The sequence below is a fragment of the Mirounga leonina genome, unplaced genomic scaffold (assembly GCF_011800145.1).
Source record: "Mirounga leonina isolate KUSES-001 unplaced genomic scaffold, KU_Mleo_1.0 Mir_366, whole genome shotgun sequence".
Classification (NCBI taxonomy): Eukaryota; Metazoa; Chordata; class Mammalia; order Carnivora; family Phocidae; genus Mirounga; species Mirounga leonina.
Genome location: NW_023270709.1, coordinates 13,040,487 through 13,067,010, shown reverse-complemented (window position 1 = coordinate 13,067,010; position 26,524 = coordinate 13,040,487). Strand labels below are relative to the sequence as shown.

Here is a 26,524-nt window from a genome sequence, read left to right as displayed (position 1 = left end):
CCAAAATAATGCATTTTCTGTGCATTTTTCCTTAGCAACCTTCTCCCTGCAGCCTATGAACTGCTCAGCACATGGCTTTTACAATCTGACATATCTCCATTCCCCATTCTGTCACTCAGTAGCCTTGTGACTGTGGACAAGTTGGTTAGGCTCCCTAAGTCAGTTTCCCCATCTAGAAAATGGAGGACGTGATATTTACCAGGGTATTATTACATAATCGTCCCTAGGACTTCTGTCACAGTAAGCACGTAGCGTCTGCTCTGAGGAGGAGGAGGAGGGCTACAGCAATGTTCTGACGCTGCCATTGAATGTGATCACTGCATGAACTTCCTTTCAAAAACCTTTTGACGTAAAGGGCTGATTAGTGATTCAGAAATGGGTACTCGGGGCTAAAAGAAAGGTCAAATTAGGCAGCTATGCTTATGCAGAATTCGATCGTGCTAAAAACTGCAGCAACTGATGTGTTCACCGTATAAAGTCTCACTTCTGTGATGACGCTGCTGTTTGGCATTTGCTGGTTCAAGAGCACACACTTACTGAGGGCCTCCTGTGCACAGCGCTGTGAGAGACATCAGCGACAAGAAGTTCAGAGGCCAGACTGTGAACCAGTAACACTGGAAGAACTGCTTCAGTCATAGCTGCCAACAAGCAGTTCTTCGAAACCACCATCATGATCAGAGCCCTGTTCCACCTCCTTGCTGACTAACGTGTCTCCTTTCCTGCACAGCGAGGCTCCTTGAAAGAAATTATATTCCTTTTCCTCTTATTTCCAGTTTGCTCCTCAACGCACTGTGGTCTGTCCTCAGCTGGCCTCAGGCCACTGAAACTGCTCCTGCCAGGTCCTGACATGATCTAGTGGCCAGATCCCACAGCCATGCTAATCCCATCAGATCTCTGCCACCTTTGGTTTTCCTTCTTTCTTCACACACTGTGTTCTTCTGGATGTTCAGACTCTGCTCCTGTGATCTACCCTCTCTATTCCCTCTCCTCCCTGGGGTCCTTTTCTTTCCTGTCCCTGAATGCTGGTGTTCCCTGGGCCTCTGTTCTGGATCTTTGCACATCCCACAATCCCTCTGAGCCCCTCCATACCTTGCTAATTCCCTATCTCCAGGCCGGCTCGACCACTACAACTCCAATATCCCACAGGTACGGTGTCTTTCCAACAAACCAGTTGCTGTTCTTAGTCACCTAAGATACAAACTGAGGGGTTTATATTCCTCTTTCCCTACCCCTCCTACCCCATACACCCACTCAGTTCTCTTCTCCATTGCTTCCATGACTCCCTTAGTTCAGACTCTCATACTCTCATTTCAGCTCTAGCAATGACCTCCTGTCTTCTGCCTTTAGTTTTTCCCCCTTTAGCCCATCACTCTATTGCCCCCAGGTTGATCATTCACTAACAGTGATGAGGATGAGGATGATGAGAGCTGACATTTTCTGAACACCAGATTCTATGCTAAGTACTTGCATGCATTTCATTAAATCTCTACAGCAACCCCATGAGAACAGGTGCAGTTACTATAGTGATTTTGCAGAATGAAGAAAAGCAGAGAGCACTGCAGGGATGGGGGCTTCCTGGCAGGAAACACACTTAGGTTAAGAGTGGGAGTCATAAAAAAAACTGGTATGTTCAGGGCCAACAGCCTTGGGTTCACATTCTAGCTTGGTCACTTACCGTGATCATTTAGGCAAGTTCTAAGAGCCACAAGGTGTGGATAAAATAGGCATCTAAAAGGGTTGTTATATGGCCTGAATAGGATTATCTGTAAAGCTACAATGCAGCACTTGAAATCGAGTCAATACTCGAAAAACAGAATCTGGAATTAGGAGGGGTGTAGTATTCGTTACTCTGTGATGCTTTAAAATATTCACCTTCTGACTATGCAACTTTATGATACCTCACTAGGAAATCTTGGAAGTTATGCTACTTACAACCAGTCGGGATATATTCCTTCCTTTCTCAAAAAAGAAGTGGGGTCAGCTGGCCAGAGGATACACTTCGCGCCTCTTGGTGCAACAACCTCCGGTAAGGACAACTTTATAGTTTTTGAGATTTCTGACCAGAAAGGAGCTCTAAATTTATAGCATCACTTTCCTCAAGTGAAGACTTTTAAATTAGCCTCACCTTATTAACACATTGCTGATCATTTTTGGCAAAATGTCCTTTCTTCTTCTGAAGATATGGTTTGAGGGTCTGTCGTAAGAGCTACCTCTAGTTAAGTGGTTCCTCTCTGCCAGGCACACGTTATGCCATTTAATCTTCGCAGGACTGGATGAGGTAGCCCTTCTACGGAGGAGGAAACTGACATGAAGTGGTTTAGTTAGGGTCACACAGCTGGTAAACGGTGGGGCTGGGAGAGCAACTGGGTCTGTGTAATTCTAAGGACCATGCCATGCTAGCCAGCAAGATGGAAGATGGCATTCTTCAGAGCTTCCCACCTAGCACAGACGGAAAGGTTAATAAATGCTGAGACAATGTCCATGTGCCACTTCACAGGCAGTCCCTCTGCAGTTCCCTTGTATTGAACTCAATGGTGGCGGGACTTCCACACCCTGTGCTTGCTTTGCAACAGTAGTAGGTGGTGAAGGGCTGATTCCTCTGCCCTCCGGTGATGACCAGTGAGGGTGCTTCCTCTGCGGTAGTGTGGCATGACAGCCAGGTTCAGGGGTGTGCTCTTGAAAATCAGGGTCATGATTCTGTACTTGAGCTTGACTAGATCTGGCTATGAAGGTTCTGGAAATTATTCTAACCTAAAATAGAGGTCCTCATGAAAGCACCTAAAGTTAAAGGCTAAGGCAGATAGTCAGAAGTTTGGTAAGATACAAAGCTGTAGTGTAATATCAAAGTTCATTCGAAAAGTAATCTTGCGGGGTGCCTGGGTGGCTCAGTCGTTAAGCATCTGCCTTCGGCTCAGGTCATGATCCCAGGGTCCTGGGATCAAGCCCCGCATCGGGCTCCCTGCTCCGTGGGAAGCCTGTTTCTCCCTCTCCCACTCCCCCTGCTTGTGTTCCCTCTCTTGCTGTGTCTTTCTCTGTCAAATAAATAAATAAAATCTTTAAAAAAAAAAAAAAAAGAAAAGTAATCTTGCAACATGTCCTAGCCAGGAGCTCAACTTAAAACTCCTGACTTGAGCTGCCAGTTTTTAAAGTTCACACTGTTGGAGCTAAAACTGTAAAAAGCACTGGACTTCTATAATTTACAATCTCTTACCACAGAGTAGAACTGGTAAGTAGTACTCAGTTACCTTATCTGTGAAAAGAATTGCTTCCTTATCCCTCTGCTGCAACAAAATACGTAAGTGAACACTTGATATACAGCAATGATTTTTTTTTATTCCTCAGGTATTTTAATCCAGCCTTACAGTAAGTCACCAGCCATGGCTTAGGAGCAATTTTTAAAATAAAAGTGAAAAATCATAATGTTTCAAATTATTTTGTTATCTGAGTACCTGCTCTGACAAAGTGGAAGTGGGTATTTTTAAAACTATTTTTGTAAGATATTGAAGACCTTTACATATTAAGCATTCTGTCAGATTAGCATGTATAGTCCTGTTTACATTTTTTTAGTAAATGCTTTCTCCTGACTTTTCATCTCTTCATTTACCCTGCTCATCAGATTTTCCAACAGATGGTGATAGGAAAGGTAAAAAAAAGAAGTAAATATTAATCATTCTCAAGTGGTCAGTGCAAATCCTTAGGAAAACACTATTCTGTAAGAGATGTGTCTTCCAGTACTCCCACTTGTGTGGCAGTTCCCCACAAGAAAATAAAACCAGGTCATTACCGTATTTACTCAACTATTTCCCCTTCTCATGTAGCCTGCCTCCCTCTCTGCTCCTCCTTGTCCTTACCCTTATGTTTTGAGAAAAAAAATCAAATTAATTTCTTCCAGCTTTCCCATGTAATCTCTCATCCCAGACTTCCTAACACCTCCTTCTCCCCTTGCTCTGATGGTAACAAGGACTTTGAGGAGGGACTTCTTTCCTAGATAGCCACCCTTCACAAGGGCAGGGAGGGCCCTTAAAATAAATGCACAGCAAATCTTAGAGGGCTGTCTGCCCCATGCTCAGGAGGTATGGGGCCTGGTCTGGCTAAGACACAAAAGCATTTCTTGCTCTGCCACGAGATCTCAGCTCCTTTGTGGGCTACTAAGTTCTTCACCAAGGGTGCTTGAAACCTAAAACTATTACCTCTCAGACAGGAATCCTAAATGTCAGCACTATACCCTTCTTGGCAAAATGATTCCCTCTTCAAAGAAGGTTTTAAAAGTATTTGCCTGGACAAGGTTTCTCTCAAATGCACTTAGGACTTGACGGAGCTATGTCATGACCTGGAGAAAAGCTGTTACTCCCCAAATCCCTCATTTTGTACCCCAAGGGCCTCACCCTATTAGCTGAAGGGGTTCTCTGAATCACCAGGGCTATGGCCTCTCCCACCTCCCTCCCCTCCCACCCTCCCACATGCGCTCTCCTCCACACCCGGTACCATTCTGGCCTGCAGACCTCAGGTGTGGGTTCACAAATTTAACACGCTGGTGCTTTTCTACACTCCCATGGGTTGGAACTAAAGGGCCATTCCTGGAAAACTTGGTTAGCGGTTTAACCAGTTTTTCCTTAACAGTTAAGGGCTGACTGGCTCTTCTAAACACTTTGTCCCTGCCTCATTAGGTAGCTTTTTATTGGCTTTAACCTGGAGAATTTTAAACCTGGTAGGAGTGAAAGGATAGGACAGGGTGACTGTCCCCAGGGCAGTTCCTCACTTAAGGCTATGTTCCAGTTAGGCTGAGGTCCGCAGCACACTGGACCCACACTGCTCCTGTAATTTCTCCTCCGCTCCCAGTTTTACAGAGAAAGTATATATATAAACACCACCACCACCACCACCACCCAGGGAAACCACACAAGTGAATACAGTATAGTGCTAGGTGTACAAAACGGTTAGACTCGTTTCAAAATTGAAACTTAAAGTTTAATCCAAGAGTGACAGCCACCACACAGTGTGGAAGGATGGAAAGATCAAACATCCCTCTTTAGAAAGAATACCTGATAATCAGCTGTAAATGTGAAGTGAGGGTGAGTGAGGAAGGACTGGAGAAGAGATTCAAGTTCTCTGTAAAATGATTTACTGCTTTGTCATTTGAGATGTTTAAGCAAGTTTGGCTTGTAAATTGTCTAGGTAACAACAAATATTTAACAAATTAAAATTTCACAAATATTTAATCAGCCAAATGTATGAATAAAACAAACCTTATGAAGAAAGGTTTGGGATCTTAGGAACGGCTCACCTTTAAAGGAATTCTGTTTTTACCCATCATTTTCCCACTTAAAATAATGAAGTTTCCTGCCTCTAAAAACCCCATTTTCATGTAAGAAATCTATGATGGGACCCCATCCGTGCAGCTCCATAAAGCCGAAGGCTTGTAAGATTCATAATTACAAACAAATTTTCTGTAGTGGGTATTACACTTGAACATTAGTCAGATGTAACCACCGTGTGATTTTGCAAAGTCACTGACACTGTGGGTATTGCCTGCTGAACCTGAACCAAGAACTTTCTTGGTCACCCTGGTCGATGTTGCCTACCTAAATGTGTTAAAGGCATTTGAGTGAACCCAAAAAAGAAACAGGAGCAGTATCAGAACTGTAAGCCAGAAATATTGGCTCTTAAGCTACTGAGAATTCTGTATCAACATGAATTTTTCGTTTTAATATTTAAAAAAAAAATCTTAGAAACCACTGAACTAATTTTTTAAAGATAAACTCTAGACTTCCCCATAAAATAAAAAGATAAATTGCTTGATTTTAAATCTGATAATCAAATGAATAAAATTCTATCTTCCAATTCTCATTTCTCCCAGAATATACCTGGAACACAAAACCTGGTCGGGGGCAGTTTTCAGGACCTACTTACAATCCTACAGCCAAGAATCTAAATATTGTGAACCGTGCACAGCCAGTTCATTCGGTGCATGGCAGGACAGACTGGGTGGCCAAGTACGGCAGCCACCGGTAGGAGTCTCGCGTGAAGCCCAACAGCATTGCTCCATGGAATCCGTGCAAGTCCCCTGACCCCGGGAAATGTCTATAGATGTCTATTTCTACTGAGTTCTGGAAGAAATATGCAGTAGTGGGTACTCTGAAGAGCAAAAACCATCTCTTTTTCTTTCCTAGAAATGAAATGCAGTTTCTTAGCATCAGTTGCCCACAGTGCTGATATATGGGTAGGACTTTACAAAGTATTGAATAAACTATTTGCCAAAGTATCAAGTATTTGATCTACAAATTAATAGTTACTAAGTATGATAAGAATCTTTTTTTAAAAAGGCCTTCAGAAAGTGTTTAGAGTGTTTTAGTTTTCATCTGTTATTTGCAAAATTAATTTAACATTTCATCAGTTGACCTCAAAGGTTTGTTTTTTATAGCAATTAGGTAGACTTCTGTGGGCTGTCAGTTACGGTTCTTATTTGGCTAAGGCTCTACCCTACCAGTTTGGCAATGGCAAAATATGCTCATCTGTCATATGCTTTTCTAATTATGGAAGCGACAGTAATTCCATCTTGAGCAGGATATCTTTCTTAGGAATAAATTTATCTTTAACATAAAGATCTCAATATTATGTCACCCAATTTTGGTGGAGAGTCTGTTGTTTGATTTTGACCAACACAACTCCTGTGAATTCATGGTGACTATCAAACTCAATGGCCTGAAGACTCCTAAATCAACCAAGTCAAGGTTCTCTCATCTTCACATCATTAAGAAAATTCTTGAAACTGTGACGTGTGTTCATCAGACTTCCAAAATACTTTGCTTCCATGTTCCTACTAGACACAAAAATGAGGTGTGCCAGCCTGTGCCCCAAAGCAAACTCTTGCTGCTGCAGATCACTGACCTGGCTCTGATCTTGACATTTACTCTGAAGAGCAAATGCATTCAGTTGCTATAGCAGTGATTTCACTTAGTACAATTTTTTTGTTTTAATTTCTAAACTGGTACTTAAAATATTTTGACATTTTGGACTTGGGACTACTCTATTTAAACCTGCCATTTTATGGACTGGACATTACTACCGTATATTCTTTTTAAAGAATAATAATGTTATCAACTGCTATTTTTATGTATTTTCTGACTTTGTAACAGATGCTAATGTAATTGGTGGACATCTTGTATCTTGTGGACATTATCCAAAGACATCATAAAATGATAGTAATATGGTATTTTTGTATAGAAGATTCAGCTCACCTTGTTGAAAAATGTTAAAATCTGAAGTTATTTATGTTGATGGTAATGGTTATATATATTTGTACAGTTTTCATTAATGTCTTAAAGCTAAAAAATTATTTTGTGTTGCTAGGAAGCTTTTATACTTCTCAATAGATATTAAAATAAATATGGTTAATTGGTGTGTTTTCTTTATACTTTTAAACTTTATACTTATACTCTGAGGGCTATTTGTCGTTTTCATTATAGACTTTTGTTTTTCTAGCAGTTTTAGGTTTATGGAAAAATGCGTTGGAAAAGTATAGTTTCCATATACCCCCCTTCAGAGCCTTCCCCAAGTTTCCCTATTATTAACACCTTACACTAGTGTTGGACACTTGCTGTAACTGATGAGCCAGTTATCAGTACAACTTTAGTCCACAGTTTACATTAGGGTTCATGCTTTGTGTTGTATATTCTGTGGGTTTTGACAAAATACATAAGGGCATGTATCCACCATTACAGTATCCTAGAGATTAGTTTCATTGCCCTAAAAATCCTGTGTTCTACCCATTTATCCTTCTCTCCCGCCCCCCAAACCTCTGGCAACCGCCAATCTTTTCATCATCACCACTGTGCTCAGGTTCCAGAATGTCATGTAGCTGGAATCATACACCGGCTTCTTTCACTTACCAAGATGCATTTTAAGTTTCTTCCATGTCTTTTCTTAGCGCAATAGCTCATGTCTGTTTATTGCTAACTAATATTTCATTGTATATATGCACCACAGTTTATTTATCCATTCACCTACTGAAGAATATCTTGTTTTCAAGTCTGGGCAATTATGAATAAAGCTGCTCACCCCAGTAGCAATAAGCATATCTAGCACCCAGATCTTGATTTCTAATACCATTGTCCAGTAAAAGGAACCAGGGCTTTCTGGAGAGATGGCAGATTCTAGTACTGAGCATGAAATACACAAGCTGATACTGGAGCTCTTAGAGTGCTTGAAAGTAACAAAGTATTAAAAAAAAAAAAAAAAAGCAAAAGCCAACAAGCAGAAGCAACCCACATTGATGGGCTTGGTGAAAGAGACACAGGAGCTAAATGAAAGAGCTCCTAATGGCCAAAACTGCAACAATTTGAGAGAGAAAATTAATAAAGAAGTAATTGTATTATAACCCAAAGTGGGAAATACATATCCTGGAGTCCATACTGATATACATAAGTGAATGAATAAGTAAGGGAAAGGAGACAAATCTCCCATGCAGAATCCCAAATAATTTATGTAGATATACTCTGCCCTCAAGGAGGAAGAGTACAACTCCCCAATCCTTAAAAACAGAATGTGCACAGTGACTTCCTTTCAAAGAATACAGTATGGGAAGGGGGAAAAAGGAATAACTTCACAGTGGAGAAGCCTGACTGAATACTACCTCAAGCCAGATGATTAAGGTCAACATCAACAATAATAACCACATTCATATATGTGACCTTAATATTATGTGATGAAAACAGCACTTTACCTCTGTGGTCCTCCTCCTAAAATTTCATAACTCCATTCTAACCATAAGGAAAACACAAGACAAATTCTAACAGAAGAGCATTTTACAAAACACTTGGTCAATACTCCTCAAAATCATCAGTCACTGAAAACAAGGCAAATCTGAGAAACAGTCATAGCCAAGAGGAGCTTAAAGAGACATAACAACTAAATGTAATGTGGGATCCTAGGTGAGATCCTAGAATAGAAAAACAATATTAGTTTTTAAAAACTTAGAAAATCTGAATAAAATATGGACTTTAATTAACCAATATTGACTCATAAGTTCTAACAAATATTTCATGCTAACCTAAGATACTAATAATAGGGAAAACTAGGTGTGGGGTATGTGGGAACTCTGTACTGTCTTCTCAAAACGGTCCTAAAAAGTCAATTGTATTTTTAAAAAGTAGATTTGATCAATCTACAAATTCAGCAAATATTTACTAAGTGCCTACTAAGTATAGTATATATGATAGTGACAAAACAGTCGTTTTCCCTGACCTCATAGAACATATATTCTGGAGGCAGACATTAAATAAACACACATGAAATTGTATACTGGCAAACTATGATGGGGCTAAGAAAAAGAACAGGACATTAAGGAGACTAAAGAAGAAATCTAAATGTTGAGAGACAACTGAATGGTTTTAAGTGTAGGAGTCAAAATATACTTGAAGTATGCCTCTACCTGCTGGGCAGAGAAAGAATTGTTGAGCCAAATGATGAAAACAAGGAGTCCTATTAGAAGATTAAAAGATGGTGAGGCTTAGACTTGGGTACTGGCAACAGTATGGAAGAGAATTAAGTATGACTGTTAACAGAAAGCTACTGGATTTTAGTAGTATTCTTTCTTGCTGCTTTATAGAACTTTCTCATTAGTTCAATATGGTTTTGGTTACTTGTCTTGGATTTTCAAGACAGACAAATAACATTAACTGTTTAAAATGTTTAATTTTCTTTTTCCAGTATTTATACCTTATTTATTTCTCATGTTTTATTGTTTTGTCTGGTGTCTCTAGAACAATGTTGATCTTGTCAGTAACAGCAAATATATTATTTCTAATTTTAACATAAAGCCACAAGACTAAATAAATGGTAGCTAATAAAAACCTCAGGCACATAATGTGCTCGAGTGAGTAAAAAGCACTTATATTAGTGTCAATTCATTTTGTTTAGATTGCTACCTAATTTAAAAATACATATGAAAAAGTTCCCATTCATCATCATAACAAAAGCATAAAATACTCTACAACAATCTTAATAGAAATACAAAGAACTAAATGACTACTAAGACATTAAAATATTAAAAACAAAACTAAACAACCAGAAAACAATGTACAAAATGGTAATAAGTATGTATCAATAGTTATTTTAAGTTACTTTAATTGGCCTTAATGCTCCAATCAAAACACAAAGGGTGGCTGAATGGATTAAAAAAATAAGATCTGTCTATATGCTGTCTACGAGAGACTCACTTCAGATCTAAAGACACATGCAGACTGAAAGTGAAGAGAGATGGAAAAAGATATTCCATGCAAATGGAAACAAAAAGCTAGAGTAGCAATACTCATCAGACAAAACTTTTAAAACAAAGACTGCAACAGAAGACGAAGGCATTATTACATAATGATAAAAGGGTCAATCCAAGAAGAGGATAGAACATTTGCAAATATTTACATACCTAACAGAGGAGTACCTAAATACATAAAGCAAATATTAACAGAAATAAAGATGGAATTGACAATAATACAGTAATAATAGGAGACTTTAAAACCCCACTTACATTAATGGACAGATTAGCAAGACAAAAAAGTCAATAAGGAAACACTGTCCTTAAATGACAGATCAAACCAGATAGACTTATTAGATATACACAGAACATTTAATCTCTAAACTGCAGAATACACATTCTTTTCAAGTGCACATTGAACATTCTCCAGGATCACAATAGGATCACATTAGGCCACAAAACAAGTCTCAATAAATTTAATAAGACTTAAATCAAATAAAACATCTTTTCCAAGCACAACAGTATGAAGCTAGAAATCAATTACAAAAGTAAAACTGAAAAAAACCCTGCAACACATGGAGACTAAACATTATGCTACTAAGCAACCAACAGGTCAACAAAAAAAGAGAAAAATCAAAAAATACCTTAAGACAAATGAAAATGGAAACAAGACTTTCAAAATCTATGGGACACAGTAAAAGCAGTTTTAAGAGAAAAGTTTACAGCAATAAGCAAGAAATAAGAAAAATCTCAAATAAATAATCTAACTTTACACCTAAAGGAACTAGAAAAAGAACAACAACAAAAAAGCCCAAAGCTAGTAGAAGGAGGGAAATAATAAAGATCAGAATGGAAATAAAGGATCTAGGGAGGGAGGAAGGGAAGGAAGGAAGGGGAGGGGAGAAGAAAAAAGAATTATGAAGCTAAAAGCTGGTTCTCTGAAAAGACAGACAAAATTGATAAACCTCCAGACTCATCAAGAAAAGATGAGAGAGAGACCAAATAAATAAAATCAGAACTGGAAGAGAAGTTAAACTGACACTACAGAAACACAAAGGATCATAAGAGAGTGCTACAATTATACACTAACAAACTGGAAAGCCTAGAAGAAATGGATAAATTGCCAGAAACACACAACCTCCCAAGACTGATAATGAAGAAGTAGAAAATATGAACAGACCAATTACAAATAATGAAATCAAAACATTTAAAAAACCACCCAAAGCAAAAGTCCAGGACCAGACAGCTTCACAGATATATCCTACCAAACATTTAAAGAAGAGTTAGTAACTATCCTTCTCAAATTATTCCAAAACATTGAAGAGGAAGGAACACGTCCAAACTCATTTTATGAGGCCAGCATTACCCTATTACTTAAACCAGACAAAGATATTACAAAAAAAGAAAATTGCAGGCCAACAGCCCTGATGAACAAGGATGAAAAAAATCCTCAAAAAAGTATCATCAAACTGAATTCAGTAATACAATGGATCATACACCATGATCAAATAGGATTTGTGCCAGGGATACAAGAATGGTTTCAACATCCTCAAATCAATCAACATGATACATATTAACAAAACAAAGGGTAAAAATCATATAATCATCTCAACAGATGCAGAAAAACCATTTGACAAAATTCAACATCCACTCATGATAAAAACTCTCAACAAAGTGGGTACAGAAGGAACACACCTCAACATAATAAAGTCCATATATGACAACCTACAGCTAACACCATGTTCAACAGCAAAAAGCTAAAAGCTTTTCCTCTAAGACGAGAAATAAGACAAGAATGCCCACTCTCACCATTTTTATTCAACATAGCACTGCAAGCCCTACCCACAGCCATTAGGCAAAAAGAAGAAATAAAAGGCATCCAAATTGGAAAGGAAGAAGTAAAACTATCACTAGTTGCAGATGACATGATAATATACATAGAAAACCCTGAAGACTCCACCAAAAAACTATTAGAACAAATGAATTTCAGTTAAGTTGCTGGATACTAAATTAACACACAAAAATCAGCTGTGCTTTTTACACACTAATAACAAGTAATCAGAAAGAAACTTAGAAAACAATCCCATTTACAACTGCATCAAAAAGAATAAAATATCTACGAATAAAACCAAGGAAGCTAAAGACCTGTAGTCTGAAAACTATGAGACACTGATGAAAGAAACTGAAAATGACACAAATAAATAAAAACATATACTGGGCTCATAGATTGGAAGAATTATATTGTTAAAATGTCCTTACTACCCAAAGCAATCTTAGAGATTCAATGCAATCCCCATCATAATATCAAATGCATTTCTCACAGAACTAGAACAAAGAATCCTAAAATTTGTATGGAACTACAAAAGACCCCGAACAGCCGAGGCAATCTTGAGAATGAAGAACAAAGCCGGAGGTATGTTCCCTGATTTCAAACTATACCACAAAGCTACAGTAACCCAAACAGTATGGTACTGGCACAAAAACAAATACATAAATCAACGGAAGAGAGAGCCCAGAAACAAACCCACACACATATGGTCAATCTAGGACAAACGAGGCAAGAATAGACAATGGGTAAAGGACAGTCCCTTCAAAAAATTGTGCTGGGAAAACTGGATAGCTACATGCGAAACAAAACTGGACTACTATCTTATACCATATACAAAAATGAACTCAAGATAGATTAAAGACAAACTTAAGACCTGAAACCATAAAACTCCTAGAAGAAAACCTAGGCAGTAAGCTCTTTGACATCAGTCTTAGCAATATTTTTTGGACCAGTTTCCTATTCAAGGGCAACAAAAGCTAACACAAATAAATGGGATTACATCAAACTAAAAAGCTTTTTGCACAGAGAAGGAAACCAACAAAATGAAAAGGCAATCTAATGGAGGAAGATATTTGCAGCAAATCATATATCTGATTAACGCGTTGATATCTAAAACATATAAAAAACTTACACAGCTTAATATCAAAACAACAAATAACCTGATTAAAAAACAGGCAAAACTTGAATAGACATTTTTCCAAAGACATACAGATGGCCAACAAACACATGAAAAGATGCTCAACGTCAATAATCATCAGGGCAATGCAAATCGAAATCACAATGAAATGTGATGGCTAGTATCAAAAAGAAAAAAATAACAAGTGTTGGCAAGGATGTAGAAAAAGAGAACTCTTGAACACTGATGGTCAGAATGTAAATTGGTGCAGCCACTATGAAAAACAGTATGGAGGTCCCTCAAAAAATTAAAAATAGAACTACCATATAATCCTGCAATTACACTTCTGGGTACTTACACAAAAAACCCCAATCTAAAGAGATATGTGTACCCTTATGTTCACTGCACCATTATTTATAATAGCTAAGATATGGAAGCCACCTAAGTGTCAAGATGATCACAGAAAGGCTAGCTTAGAATCCAAGATGTATCTGATCAATTAATATACAACAAGTATTGCTTTTTTGTTTTTTTCTGTGCCTCTGCTCTTATAGTTCATATGACTGAAACACCTGGGGAGGGGCACCTGGGTGGCTCAGTCGTTAAGCGTCTGCCTTCAGCTCAGGTTATGATCCCAGGGTCCTGGGATCGAGCCCCACATCGGGCTCCCTACTCTGCGGGAAGCCTACTTCTCACTCTCTCACTCCCCCTGCTTGTGTTCCCTCTCTCGCTGTCTCTCTCTGTCAAATAAAATCTTTAAAAAAAAAAAAAAAAAGAAAGAAACACCTGGGGAACAAGAAGTCAGAACTAATGTTCACTTTTTTTAATATATATTTTTTAATATTTTATTTTTTTGACAGAGAGAGACACAGCGAGAGAGGCAACACAAGCAGGGGGAGTAAGAAAGGGAGAAGCAGGCTTCTCGCAGAACAGGGAGCCCGATGTGGGACTCGATCCCAGGACCCTGGGATCATGACGTGAGCCAAAGGCAGACGCTTAATGACTGAGCCACCCAGGTGCCCCTAATGTTCACTTCTACCTGGCCCTCACACAGCAGGGTTTGGGGAAAAAAGCAAAAAGGTTAGCTCTGTGAACAAAGATAATACAGACTGCTCTTCACTGCTCAAGAGAACACCCAGGCCACCTGTGGCGTTCTGACCTTTGTAACACTAACTATAACCAGTTGTTTTTTTCCCAAACACATTTCCATAAAAATCAGTTTTCAAAATATCAGAAAGATAATGCAGTGCTCTGCCTACTTGATTTTCTTTGTCCATTTTCCTTTGGACTGTACAGGACTAACGTTTGAGAAGTTCACAATAATCTGATTCACCAGAGCATGAAGTCATACCACAGACCAATGAGCTATTTGTAAATGGATTTGTCCTCATAATTTAAACCATGAATTTGGTGCAACTACATGATAAAAGGCAATTACTGACTATGCCAGGAACTACAGAATATTTTTAACTTAATCAAGTATTTGTAAGTATGTGACATCAAGTACTAACCCTTTCCTATTTAGGAGTAGTCATTATTAATAATGTGTACAAGAAAAAGACCTGAAGTCTCAGTAGGCCAAAAGTTTAATGAGTCATTGCTGTAATAAGACTATCCAAAAATCTGATTTTGATCCCAGCTGTATTAACAGAAATGCATGGTCTAGAATACACTACCCTGGTCACACCCAACTTGTGCAGAGCTCTGGGCATTACCGCTTTTTTTGTTTTTTTTTTTGTTTTATTAAAGATTTTATTTATTTATTTGACAGAGAGAGACAGCGAGAGCAGAACACAAGCAGGGGGAGGGGGAGAGGGAGAGCAGGCTTCCCGCCAAGCAGGGAGCCTAATATGGGACTGGATCCCAGGACCCTGGGATCATGACCTGAGCCGAAGGCAGACAGACAAGCTTAACGACTGAGCCACTCAGGTGCCCCTGGGCATTACCGTTTAAGAATGGGCCCTGGCAGACATGTCAAAACCACATCACATAAAACAAGGATGAGAAAACCAGGACTCCTTTCAAAGAGTTTAAGAAAACATATAAATTTGATTAATAAGTGCTTGAATTATACTATAAATCCAACCGATACCAGTTAGGGAGGAGGTAAGTAGCAAATATCCTTTCTCTTTTGAAATAGGAGAAAACTAAAGTAAGGACTACCAGAATGAGTTAATGCTCAGGGCTGAAAACAAAAGAAAGTGAGGTGGAAATGTGTCAGTGTCCAGTTAAAGTGTATAGAGACCAAACCTGGTAATTCAAGTTTCAGACAGGTCTTTTAGTTTCACATTTATAGATTAGCTAGTTAACCACATTTTCATTTTTTCTTTCTTTTTTTTTTGTTACACAGTCCTAATTTTAGAAATCCTCACTAAGGGATCATTTCTAAAACGAGCTTTAGTGCAATATATAATCAAATCATAAATAACTTTCTTTGGTCCTTCTTCAAAATAGGTAATTACTAAATAAAATATTAACAGAACACTTTCACATTCCTACAGCTTCCTGCTATTCACATCTCATTCTACATTCTAGACAGCTCTGGCAACGAAGACACCATAGAAAATATTACTTACAGTAAACTTTATTTTCATATTTCATTTGACATAATTTCAAAGTAGGTCTGTGCTCTAGGATAAGCCAAAGAAAAGAAATCCTAAAGTTCCTAAGAGACTTTTTTCACACTGTTCTGAGTAGGGCATGGGGTTTCAAGGCCCTCAATGTTGATACCTAACATTTTACCCCTTGAGACTTTACCCATAGATACAGAAAGAAGAGAGAACATCACGTACAAGAATCAAACTGTATGAGAATATATAAGAAGCTCATGGGTTACATACCACCCACCTCTTTAAGGCTGTAATGATAATGACTGATTTCTTCTGGAAAGTTCAATGTTATTTTTGTTCTGTTTTGTTAAGTAAAATGTCAGAATATGTGAAAATGCTGCACTTGTTTCTCTTAATACACTAAAAATAGTGGAAGTTTTTAAATTCTTCATGAGTCCAAGCGGGACATGACTACTATTGATGGGGTCTATTCAACACACTAATTCCAAGTTTGGCGACCATCAGCAAACTGTTCAAAAGAAACACATAAACAAAAAACATCAGGTAAAGGACAGAATAGGCACTCGACTATTTTTCAAAGAAACTAAAACTGCAGGTCCTTCACAACTACATGGTGAGTAGATGCCAAAGCAGAGCAGGCACAGGTGAACCCCCATCCCTGGAAGTACCAAAGGAATAACATGCCAAGGGGCAGTCTTGCACCCCAATTGCCTTAAAATAGTACATATGAATCGGGAGTTTCTAATCTAATAGCCAATAATTCAAAGAGATGAGCAAACTGAAGGCTGGGAAGAGCAAGGTCTCTCCAGGGTCACAGAGCTAGTTAACGGTACATTTCCAGCCTCCCAGTTCACTGCTCTTGACCTTGGTCTACACTGACTATAAAGCATTATGCTTGACAGCATCATAACTATGATCAAAGTCAGGTAAGGGACCTTCTTCCAGATGTTTACAAATTCTCTCCTCGGAATACGTTTTTAAAATAATCTGGTTCGAGTTTCATAACCAAAGTTCATTGGACAGCAGGATTTAATCAAAATTCCCTTTTAGGAAAATGTTCAATAATAAAGGGTGCCCACACAACTCAGAAATATGGAACTCATGCTGAAAGTCACAGAAAGAGCTGCAGTCATGGCTTTGCATGAAGCTCCTTCCATTGTAGGCAGGAGAGGGGACGGACCAGACCGCAAATGTGAGAGCAAAATCATGAATGCACTTACTTCATTTTGCAGCCTTTCCCATTTGTGTGTAAATTACATCACTTCAGTTGATGTCCAGCACCAGGCATACCAGAACAAGTAAATTTTTTAATGTACAAAGGCGGGGGGGGGGGGCATGAAACTAAACTCCATATTGGTGAAGAACAGCAAGAGAAAAGAAAATACCTGGCACCAGCGATTAAGCCCGCAGGCATAAATTTTCCAGAATGGTAGAATCTCATTCCCATAATGCCAGCTAACGTTCCAGATGTAGCTGATGAGAAAAAGAAAAAGAATCAAAGATCATTGCATCTTATATGCGAGAGAACCAAAGTCCCAGCCATCTTTCAAGGGCCAGACCCCATCTCCTATGATCATTTCCTTCCCCATGGCCACCCACGCTCTATGGAGCTAAGAACAAACACTGGAATGTAAGGCCCTCACAGTCTGGGCCAAACGGCCTTCCTGGCCTCACCTCCTACCACTCTTCAGCCATAGTTTTCTCCAAATTTGCCACAGGTCTTTTTTTCCTAGACCTGGCTGATGTATTTACGCCGTATGCTCTTCTCTTCAACATCTGTTACAATACCTATTATATGTCATGCACTGCACTAGGGGCTGGAGGACAAAACTATCATCAAAAAAGGTCTTTAAACAGGGGCGCCTGGGTGGCTCAGGTCATGATCCCGGAGTCCCAGGATCGAGCCCCCCCCATTAGGCTCCCTGCTCAGCGGGAGTCTGCTTCTCCCTCTGCCCCTCATCCCACTCGTGCTCTCTCTCTCAAATAAATAAAATCTTAAAAAAACAAAAACAAAAAAGGTCTTTAACAGCGGATGCAGCCTATTCAGGAAAATCAGAAAAGGATTTGCAGATTAAGTGTGAAGATCAAGCCAAGATCTAAAAAGTAGGAGTGAATGAGCTAAAGGGGTAAGAAAGCACATTCCAAGCGGAGGGAATAATACACGCAGGGCCTTGTGGTAAGAGGGAAATGAAGGCTAAAATATGGCTAGCGAGGAAGAGGGGCCAGACCACAGAGCCTTGACAGCAATACTAGGGACTGTGGTCTTCATCCTCAGAGCAATTAGAAGCCATTAAAAGATATCAAGCAGAGGGATCATGAGCAGAACTATAAAAACAAAATTCTAGCTGTTCTATGGAAAACAAACTACAGCGAAACTAGAGCACGTAGGGATACCAATTTAGAGACTTCCTCAGAAATGCAGGCAAAATACAGGGATAACTGGGATGAGGATGGTGGCCTCGGAGATAGAGGAGACAATCTAGGCTATGTGCTGGAGGTAGTGTCACCAGTCACCAGTAGGTGAAAATGATATAAAGATGGAGGGGAGGAGACCAAGACCCAGATGGATGGAGAACACCAGAAGACCAATGTTGTGAGGACAAGAGGTCAGGTTTGGGCAGATGCCTTGAGATAACTAATAAAGATTTCAAGCACGCAACTGTATATAGAAGAGTGAAGCTTGGAGGAGAAATCCGTTTGTGAATCAGTGACCTGTTTCAATGGTAATTTAAGGCCTGGGCTCCAATGAGCCAAGCAAGAGGATTAAAAAGAATATAAAAAGAGCCAGGTCTTGGGGCACCTGGGTGACTCAGTCAATTAAGCAGCCAACTCTTGATTTCAGCTCAGGTCATGATCTCAGGGTCCTGAGATTGAGCCCTACATCAAGCTCCATGCTCAGTGGGAAGTCTGCTTGGGATTCTCTCCCTCTCCTTTTGCCCCTCCACCTGCTCACCCGAGCTCTCTAATAAATAAGTCTTAAAAAAAAAAAAAAGCCAAGGAAGATGGGTCAACAAAAGAGAACAAGAAAATAAAAAAGAAAACAGGAGAGTGGAAAATGGATTGGTCCACTATGCTGAGAAAGCTAATAGGCCACTAGAATGAGGATTAAAAAATGTACACCGCAAGGGCACCTGGGTGATTCAGTCAGTTAAGCATCCAACTCGATTTCGACTCAGGTCACGATCTCAGGGTCCTGGCACTGAGCCCCACATCAGGCTCCTCCGTGCTCAGTGGGGGTGTGCTTGAGATTCTCTCTCCCTCTGCCCCTCCCCCTGTGCGTGCGCATGCGCCCTCTCAAATAAAACATCTTAAAAAAAACACACACACACACTGGATTCTGAAAAACCCAGGTCACTAGCACAATCAGGGAAAGCTATTTCCATGGACAAAGGAGACAAAAACAGAGACTGAAGCGGGTGGAGAATGCGGAAGGGGAGGAAATAAAAACAAGCAGTATAACAGATTGTTCTAGAGAAGTTTCTGAAGGGGAAGAAGGGCAGCAGCTGGAGAAGGAAGTGGGATCACAAGAGGTCCTTTTTTCTTTACTGGGTGAGAGAAGACACGTGAACATGAGCAGGAGGGATCTATCTGCACGGTGGAATCCAAGTTAAGAGATGGCATCTTTGGCAGAATAACACTCCAGAAGGTGGGGGACATAGAGACCCAAAGCCTGGATGGAGGGACCAGCGTGGAGAGGAGAGAAACAGCACAGCAGAAGGCATGGACGCTGACAGCATGGTGGAGCCCCCATGACTGTTGCTGTTCTTTAAGTAGGCACTGAGGTCATTTGCTGAGCGTGGAGGAGTGGAATCAGAAATGGGAAAAAAGAACTCTGAAAGTCTTTCAGGAACTTGAGTGAGGGAGCCGTGAGGCAGAGCTGAGAGCTGGGTCCCTCCTCCTTCCGCAGCACACCCTACATCAGCCATTGCTGCCCTCTCCCGCCCAGCCCATGGCAACTCGTGCAAACCACTGTTATAAAGGCCAGAACTATAGGTTTTCCGACTCTGCGGGTTTGTGGAGACAGTGAGATGCCCATGCTCCTAGCGCAGGTTCTGATACATGGGTGGAGCTCAATAAATATGCACCCAAAGCCACCCTGATAAGTAGTAATCTTCCCTTCCTGGCGCTCCTCACTGTCCATGCAGCTCCCAGGACACTTCAGCAGCCCCGCAGACTCATGTTTCATGTCAGTCAAGGTAAAGGCTCCCTGAAGGCAAGGCCTATGCCATACATTTAGCTTAGTGCTAAAGGGCTAATAAATGATTTTCAAATGTGAAAAATGCAAACCTAAGCCTGACATGTGTGATCCTATGCTCAAGCATACGGTCTTCAGTGGGCAATCATAATGATTAAGAGACATATACTTGCCTTGCACAGGTTTATTATTAATTTCATTGGCTAAATCTAAATTCATGAGGCATGAAAACCTTTCCATATTCTGTACACAGAAAATAAACAGAAGCCAGCACAACTCCCCCCACCCCCAATTTTAAAACCTCCCTAGCACTTGGCAGAAGGAGTAAAACTGTCTTCATGTGAAGAACCTGCCACATTCCACCAATCCAGAGCCTCTTGGTAGAGCATTCGGGATACATAACTGTAGGAGGGAGACAGTGACGTTGACATACCTAGAAATACCCAGATGTTCCTCGGATCCTGAGACAGCTGATAAGCACCCAGGCCTGCTAAACTACCAAAAAGCAGCCCAGCAGCCAGTGACGGGACACTACCTGTAGGGAAGCAAACAGTTCTGCATTATAATGTCAGACACTCATTTTCTTAACAGAATTCACAAGATTTCCTTTTCTCACAGAGGAAAACCGCAAAGAAAATTTCTCTCAACACAGCTCATAACCAAGGAGCTCTCAAGCAGGAAAATGTTTTGGGGAGGTTGCTATTTTACAGAGAAGGCACGGTAATACCACACTAATCCTCTCTTTTTTAATAGACAGATACTTCCATCTGGGGCGAAAAGAAGGGCTCCTAACCAGACCTGACTAACCTGTCAAGGGCTGGAACTGTATATAGGCAGGAATTCAGGCAAACCACCAAAGGAGAGGGAAATAAGGGCAGTGAGTTAAAAAAAAAAAAAAAAAAAAAATGGAGAATAAGAATTCTGGTGTGTGTGTGTGTGTGTTGGGGTGGGGATGCAGGCTAGAAAGGAGGTAGAAACAGCACATTTACTGACAGATCTATGTCTAAAGAGGAGATTTCAAAAAATGAGCATGGAAAGAAAAGAGGTTTCTTCCTACTTAGAGAGCACAGAGATGACACTCTGGGGTCAAGACTAATGTGTGGTAGTCAGTGATAATAACAACCTACTACCACCCCTGCCCCACAGCTTTAGATAAAGAAGCCAAGAACAAGTGAGTAGACAAGAAGCCTGACTTTTAGGTCAACCAGGTAACAGAAAAGCAAGTGCAGGAGCAGCCACCGGACTGAAATAAGCCTGCACTCAAGCTAGAGGGCTTAAAGCAAACTTGACTCAAACGAGATTGTACTCTGGGGAACCTGGGGACTCACTCTTTACCAGCAACAATGTGAAAATCTTAGGAGGTTAAGTCGCTACAAACCATACCTGCTCTTGCATAGCCAATGATCCCACCAGAAGCAACCAGCGCTGCATAGCCAAAGCCAATCCAATGTAAAGGTACTCTGAAAATGAAACCGCAAGAAATCAGTGCCAACCACGGCGAAAAAAATTTAAAGAAACAATCACAGGATGGGACTAAAACATCATCATTCCAGAACAGTCTTATCACGGTACAAATGAACATAACTCCCAGAGGTTAGATGACTTGCCCTAGTCGGTGATGGAGTTGGGACTCAAACCCAGGTCCCTGGCCTACATGTCCATCCTTCCATACCCTGTGCTACCCAGCAGTCTACTCTTAGGGCCCTTTCCAGATAAGGAAAGAAGCTCTGGTTTTGAGAAGTTGCTGGCAATTCCTCTCCCATTCACTGTACTTACAGTGGGCCAGGGTCCCTCTGCATTGTTCTCTTTCACTCTGACCAGACAGAAGAGTACACCAGGCCTGCACCTGCGGAGGAGGGGCTGGATCAGAGACAATTAATTGCACGGCTCTCCAGCAGTCAGAAGGAAGTGGACCCAAGTTCTAACTCCACCTCTTAGTAGCTAAGAAGTAATAGGCAAGCTACCAACCTCTATTAGCCTAAGCTTCCTTCACTGTACCACGAGGGTAAGAATGGTACAAATTTCCTAGGGCTCCTGTGAGTATTAAAAGGGGTAATAAGTAAAAGTGCTTAGCACGTAGTAAATGCTAAACAGATACCAACCGTTTTGGTAATAACCTCCATTCTAGTAACACAGGCCTACAGGAAACTGAATGCAATTCACTGACGAGCTCTGTACAGGTAATGAGTTTACCTTTTCATCAGCTAACCAACTTATTACTAAATCGGAAACTAAGTATCCCCTGGGCCCTTAATTCAACTATTTTAATTGCCCCTTTCTACCCTTGCCCAAAGAGTTCAATTATTGCAATACTCAACATCTGCAAAACTTTTAGATGGCAATTACTTTTGCATCCAAATAGCTCGTTAGACTGAGGTCTGTGAGGGGGTAAAATACTGGAAAGCCTAAGTCATAATTAACGTGGGACACTTCGCTCTTGGCGAAGTAGGGTATAACTCCTACTTTCTTATAGATGGATCCAATTTAGTATCCAATTAGGTTTAAAGCTTGAAACAATTCATACCTGTTTGGGGCGGGGGGGGCGGTGCTTGGAATTGTGCCTGTTATTAATTCCAAGTAGCACCGAGTTACTGGGACTTTCAAGGAGCTGGAGCAATAAAATCCACAGGAAACTAATCACCACTACGCTACATCAGTAAGCATGTGTCTCAAAAGCACAGAGATTCTGCAAGATTCACAATCTATTTTAAGGAAAGCACCAAACGCGCGACTAGAAAGGCAACTATGACGCAGCCTAACGCGCAGCAAAGCCTCTTATGTAACCCCCAAAAGTCAAAAAGGTGTATAGAAAAATAATTCCCAAGTACCGAACCGCTTTGCCGTAGGTCTGCACCGCTCGACAAGGGCACGCAAGCCGTGAGGCGGGACGTCCGGGTCCCGCCGGAAACGTCGCCGCGCGCTCTGCGTCCCGAGGGCAAGGCGGAACGTGGTGCGGGGCGAGGCCGGGAGCCGGGCTTGAGGGGTGGAGTCGCGCCGCGCGCAGGCGTCTCGGAAACGGAAGACGCATGGGGCGGGGCTTGAGGAGAGGAGTCACGGCGCGCACAGGCGTCCCAGGGAAGGGAGACGCATGGGGCGGGGCTTGAGGGGAGGAGTAAGGACGCGCGCATGCGACCCGGGGAAGGGAGACGCATGGGGCGGGGCTTGAGGGGAGGAGTCGAGGCGCGCGCATTGGGTCGCGGAGACGGGGCGGGGCGGGGAGTCCCGCTACGCCCCCCTGGATCCCTCTGTAGCCGCCCCGAAAGGGCAGTTGGCCTTCGAAGCTCGGCTTTCCAAGAGCTTGCCTAAAACCCAGAATTTGAGTCGGGTCCTGCAAGAGGCATTGGGAGGTGGTCCCGGCCTGAGGTGGGGACCACGGATACGAGAGAAGGGCTTCTGAGGATGGACTCCGAAAGACCCTATTAATGGAGGGACTTGTGGTTTACCTGGTGTAAATCGGAGGCATGCCAACCGGGAGGATTGTCACTCTAACCAGATCACGTTTTTTGCCTACAGTGGTAACAACTACTTTCTTCCTGCAGAGATGGTGACTGCAAGCCAGGGTGTTTACTTTAGGGTGTTTACTTGAGCAGTATCTTAAAGGAGGAGAAAGGGTAAGTTAAATATAATTTCCTGCTACCTCTGTATGCCCCAGTGTCCACAAAACATTATCCCCATTCCCTTTACAGATCTGCTTCTCTTCCTTGCGTTTCCTGCAGGACCACTCAGTTGCTGTACACCAAAATTTGTGTGTTTATCCTTGAAGTCTTTCTCTTCTTAATCTCCTACAAGAATCAACACAGATAAATCTTATAAATACAGTCTTGAGTGAAAGAAGGAAATTGCAGCTCATACATAACTCCCAAACGAAAACTTTCCAGTTGCAGCAGCTCCTGCCTTTGAGATACCAAAACTGAAGCCTGTGTTTACCATAACTGATTCTAACCAGGGAAAGCAGGTAAGGACTAAGAAGAACTTGAGTAATTCCAGTATGCCAGACCCTCACTGAATTACTGCAAGATGCTGAACAACTAACAGTGGGACTTAACTTAAATCCAGCTCCGAATGGATTTAGGGATGTGTTCCTCCCTATTCAGGTGTAAACTTAAACCTTAGTTATAACCACCGTGATCTAACCCCTGTCCTTTAGACTTAAAGAAATTGAACCACAGAGAATTAAGTAAATTACCTATGATCCTAGTCCTTGCTGGAGCAGTTATTTGAAGTAAGGTCTATCTTTCAAAATCTATACCCTTAACTTCACATTATGTTGCCTCTGTGTCATTCCTCAACCAAAACACACAGCATTTCTGTGTGTGCAGTTCCAGTTACCGTAAAATAAATTGATCTCTGCCCTGTTTCAGTTACAGAGTAAACCAAGTCAATGATTTGTGTTCAGTAATGTTTCTAGTTGGCATTAACGTATTTTAGGAAATAGCTTAGCTCCAAACTAGGAGCCCACTGGATTAATTACTGGAACCCTGAACCACAAATGCATCAGTGGAGTGTGACCAAGATTGTGTAAGGGGCAAGATTTTAGTCTCTGGCTAATCAGTAGGTTGTTTTGTTTGTTTGGGTTCTTGTTTGTTTCACAGAGGCCTAGAGTCAGGATTATGTTTGGTAGACACAAATGTATACACTCTGATAACCATCTGCCACAACAGTTTGTGAAAAAGGAATAGTGCTTCAATTTCAGCATTATTCTATCATTTTTGGAACCTTATTATAACCTTATATATTTGGAACCTCAGACATAAATAGTGGGTGCAAAGAAATCATATGCTAACATAGGCAGTGTGTGACTTTACACACTAAGAAACCCCCAAACAAAAATGTCAAACAAATTCCTGGTTGCAGTATTTCACCTAATGTCTACTGAGTATCCACAGTATCAGTTTCTAGGTCTTTAGGATAGATTTTATAGCTTTGAAGAGCAACATCATCTATTCAATAAATCTTTCTCCAAGCTCCATTAATAAATTTCTTCAGCTCAATTAATAAATGAGATGAAAAAATACTGCCTGTGTTCTCAACCAACCCTATCTGCCACATCTTCTGGGACCTCATATGTTAGAGCCATAACAATAGCAGAAAAAACATGAAGTGTACTAATTATATGCCAAACACTGTATGAAGTGCTTTACATAGATGAACTCATTTAATCTTCATACTAACCCTAAGCACTAGAGACTATTATTATCTCTTGGTTTTACACAGAGAGGAATTAAGGGAGAAAGAGGTTAAGGATAAGGCCACACAGTTAATACACAACAGAGCTGCCCTTTAGTCTGTTCTCAATACAGTAACCAGAACACTTCTGTTAAAGTCAATGGTGTCATTCCTATGCTCAAAACTCTCCAGTGGCCCCCTTTCTCATGCAATGGCCTATAAAGTCCTACATTACATGCTTCATGAACCAGACTACACATCTACCTCCCAGCCTTCAGCTCACTTTCATCTCCGCTTTGCTCATGCTGCTTCAGCCTCCTTGTTTCCACCTCTGAGCACTTGCACCTGTTGCTTCATCTGCCCAGAATTTCCCAGATAATCTCCCAGGTCACTACCTCATCTCCTTTATGTCTTTATTCAAATGTCACTTTCTCAGTGAGGCCTTCCTGGATCATCTTGTTTAAAATTGCAACACATAGGGGCGCCTGGGTGGCTCAGTTGGTGAAGCGTCTGACTTTGGCTCAGGTTGTGATCTCAGGTGCTGGGATCGACCCCTGCATCGGGCTCCCTCCTCAGGGGGGAGTTTGCTTGTCCCTCTCCCTCTGCCTCCTGCTTGTGCTCTCTCTCAAATAAATAAATAAAATCTTCAAAAATAAAATAAAATAAAATTGCAATGCATATGCACTTCACAGCTTATTTTTCTCCATGGCTTACCTCCATATTTAGTGCTATATAACTTACTAATTGTAAAATCATCTTCCCAACCTAGCATGTAATTTCCTAGAGAATGAGGTTGTTGTTTATGCAGCACTTAGAATAGTGCTTGGCACACAGTGGATGCTCAATAAGCATGTGTTGAATGAATGAGCAGATGTGGAATAAGAGAGGCTCGTCTGCAGAAAGAGTGAAGACAATATGCAGAGAGGAGACAAGAGGGAGAGATTGCCCTGACCGCACCCTGTCCCTATCTGAGCTCTGGTTCTCTTCCTACCCCAGCTTCTGTCAGATGTACTTATGTCTGTTATAAAACCATCCCCATGCCCTCTGTTGAAGTTTGGAATAACCAGAGTTGCTTTTTGTTTCTTGCAATTAAAAGTCTCTCTTAGCTGAGATAGCACCCCGTTTCTTCTTCCAGAAATACCTTTTTATCCTTGTCTAAAAACTCAATCTCATTTTTTTTATTAAAGTCATCAGTCAAGCTGCCCCTGACTATCCCAGGCCATTGCATGTGTTCTGTGAAAGGGAGGTGTATGCAAAAGGACCTCCTATGTAAAGGAGTCATAAGACCAAAGAGAAAGGCTGACAAGTCTAGCTTGACAAGAAATGGCTTATTAGGGGGACAGAGTGTTTCTTTGGCTGCCACAATACAAGTAGACTTGCATGTGTCTCCTATTTC

General features: G+C 41.0%; 2 protein-coding genes across 7 annotated transcripts in view; one reads left to right on the top strand and one right to left on the bottom strand.

Annotated features, from left to right (window-relative positions):
• Window positions 1–6,012, top strand: part of MAK (male germ cell associated kinase) — a 54,859-nt gene extending 48,847 nt beyond the window's left edge. The window contains exons 14-15 of the mRNA XM_035030841.1: window positions 1,907–2,026; window positions 5,858–6,012. Of these exons, the coding sequence (XP_034886732.1) occupies window positions 1,907–2,026; window positions 5,858–6,012 (275 nt within the window). The remainder of the gene's footprint in view (window positions 1–1,906; window positions 2,027–5,857) is intronic.
• Window positions 1–22,925, bottom strand: part of LOC118027453 (transmembrane protein 14C-like) — a 91,613-nt gene extending 68,688 nt beyond the window's left edge. For 2 of the 6 annotated variants that reach the window (XR_004683829.1, XM_035030839.1), the window contains exons 1-5: window positions 22,791–22,914; window positions 21,739–21,808; window positions 21,346–21,422; window positions 20,396–20,497; window positions 17,153–17,240 (exon numbers count right to left, since the gene is read on the bottom strand). Coding sequence is in view for 5 of the 6 variants with exons in the window: in XM_035030839.1 (XP_034886730.1) it covers window positions 17,153–17,240; window positions 20,396–20,497; window positions 21,346–21,422; window positions 21,739–21,761 (290 nt within the window). In the remaining variant the exon portion in view is untranslated. Of the gene's footprint in view, window positions 1–15,763; window positions 16,276–17,152; window positions 17,241–20,395; window positions 20,498–21,345; window positions 21,423–21,738; window positions 21,823–22,790 lie in introns of those variants that run through there. The other 4 variants (XM_035030837.1, XM_035030838.1, XM_035030836.1 and 1 more) reach the window with 4 other exon arrangements.
• Window positions 22,926–26,524: the final 3,599 nt, after the last annotated feature.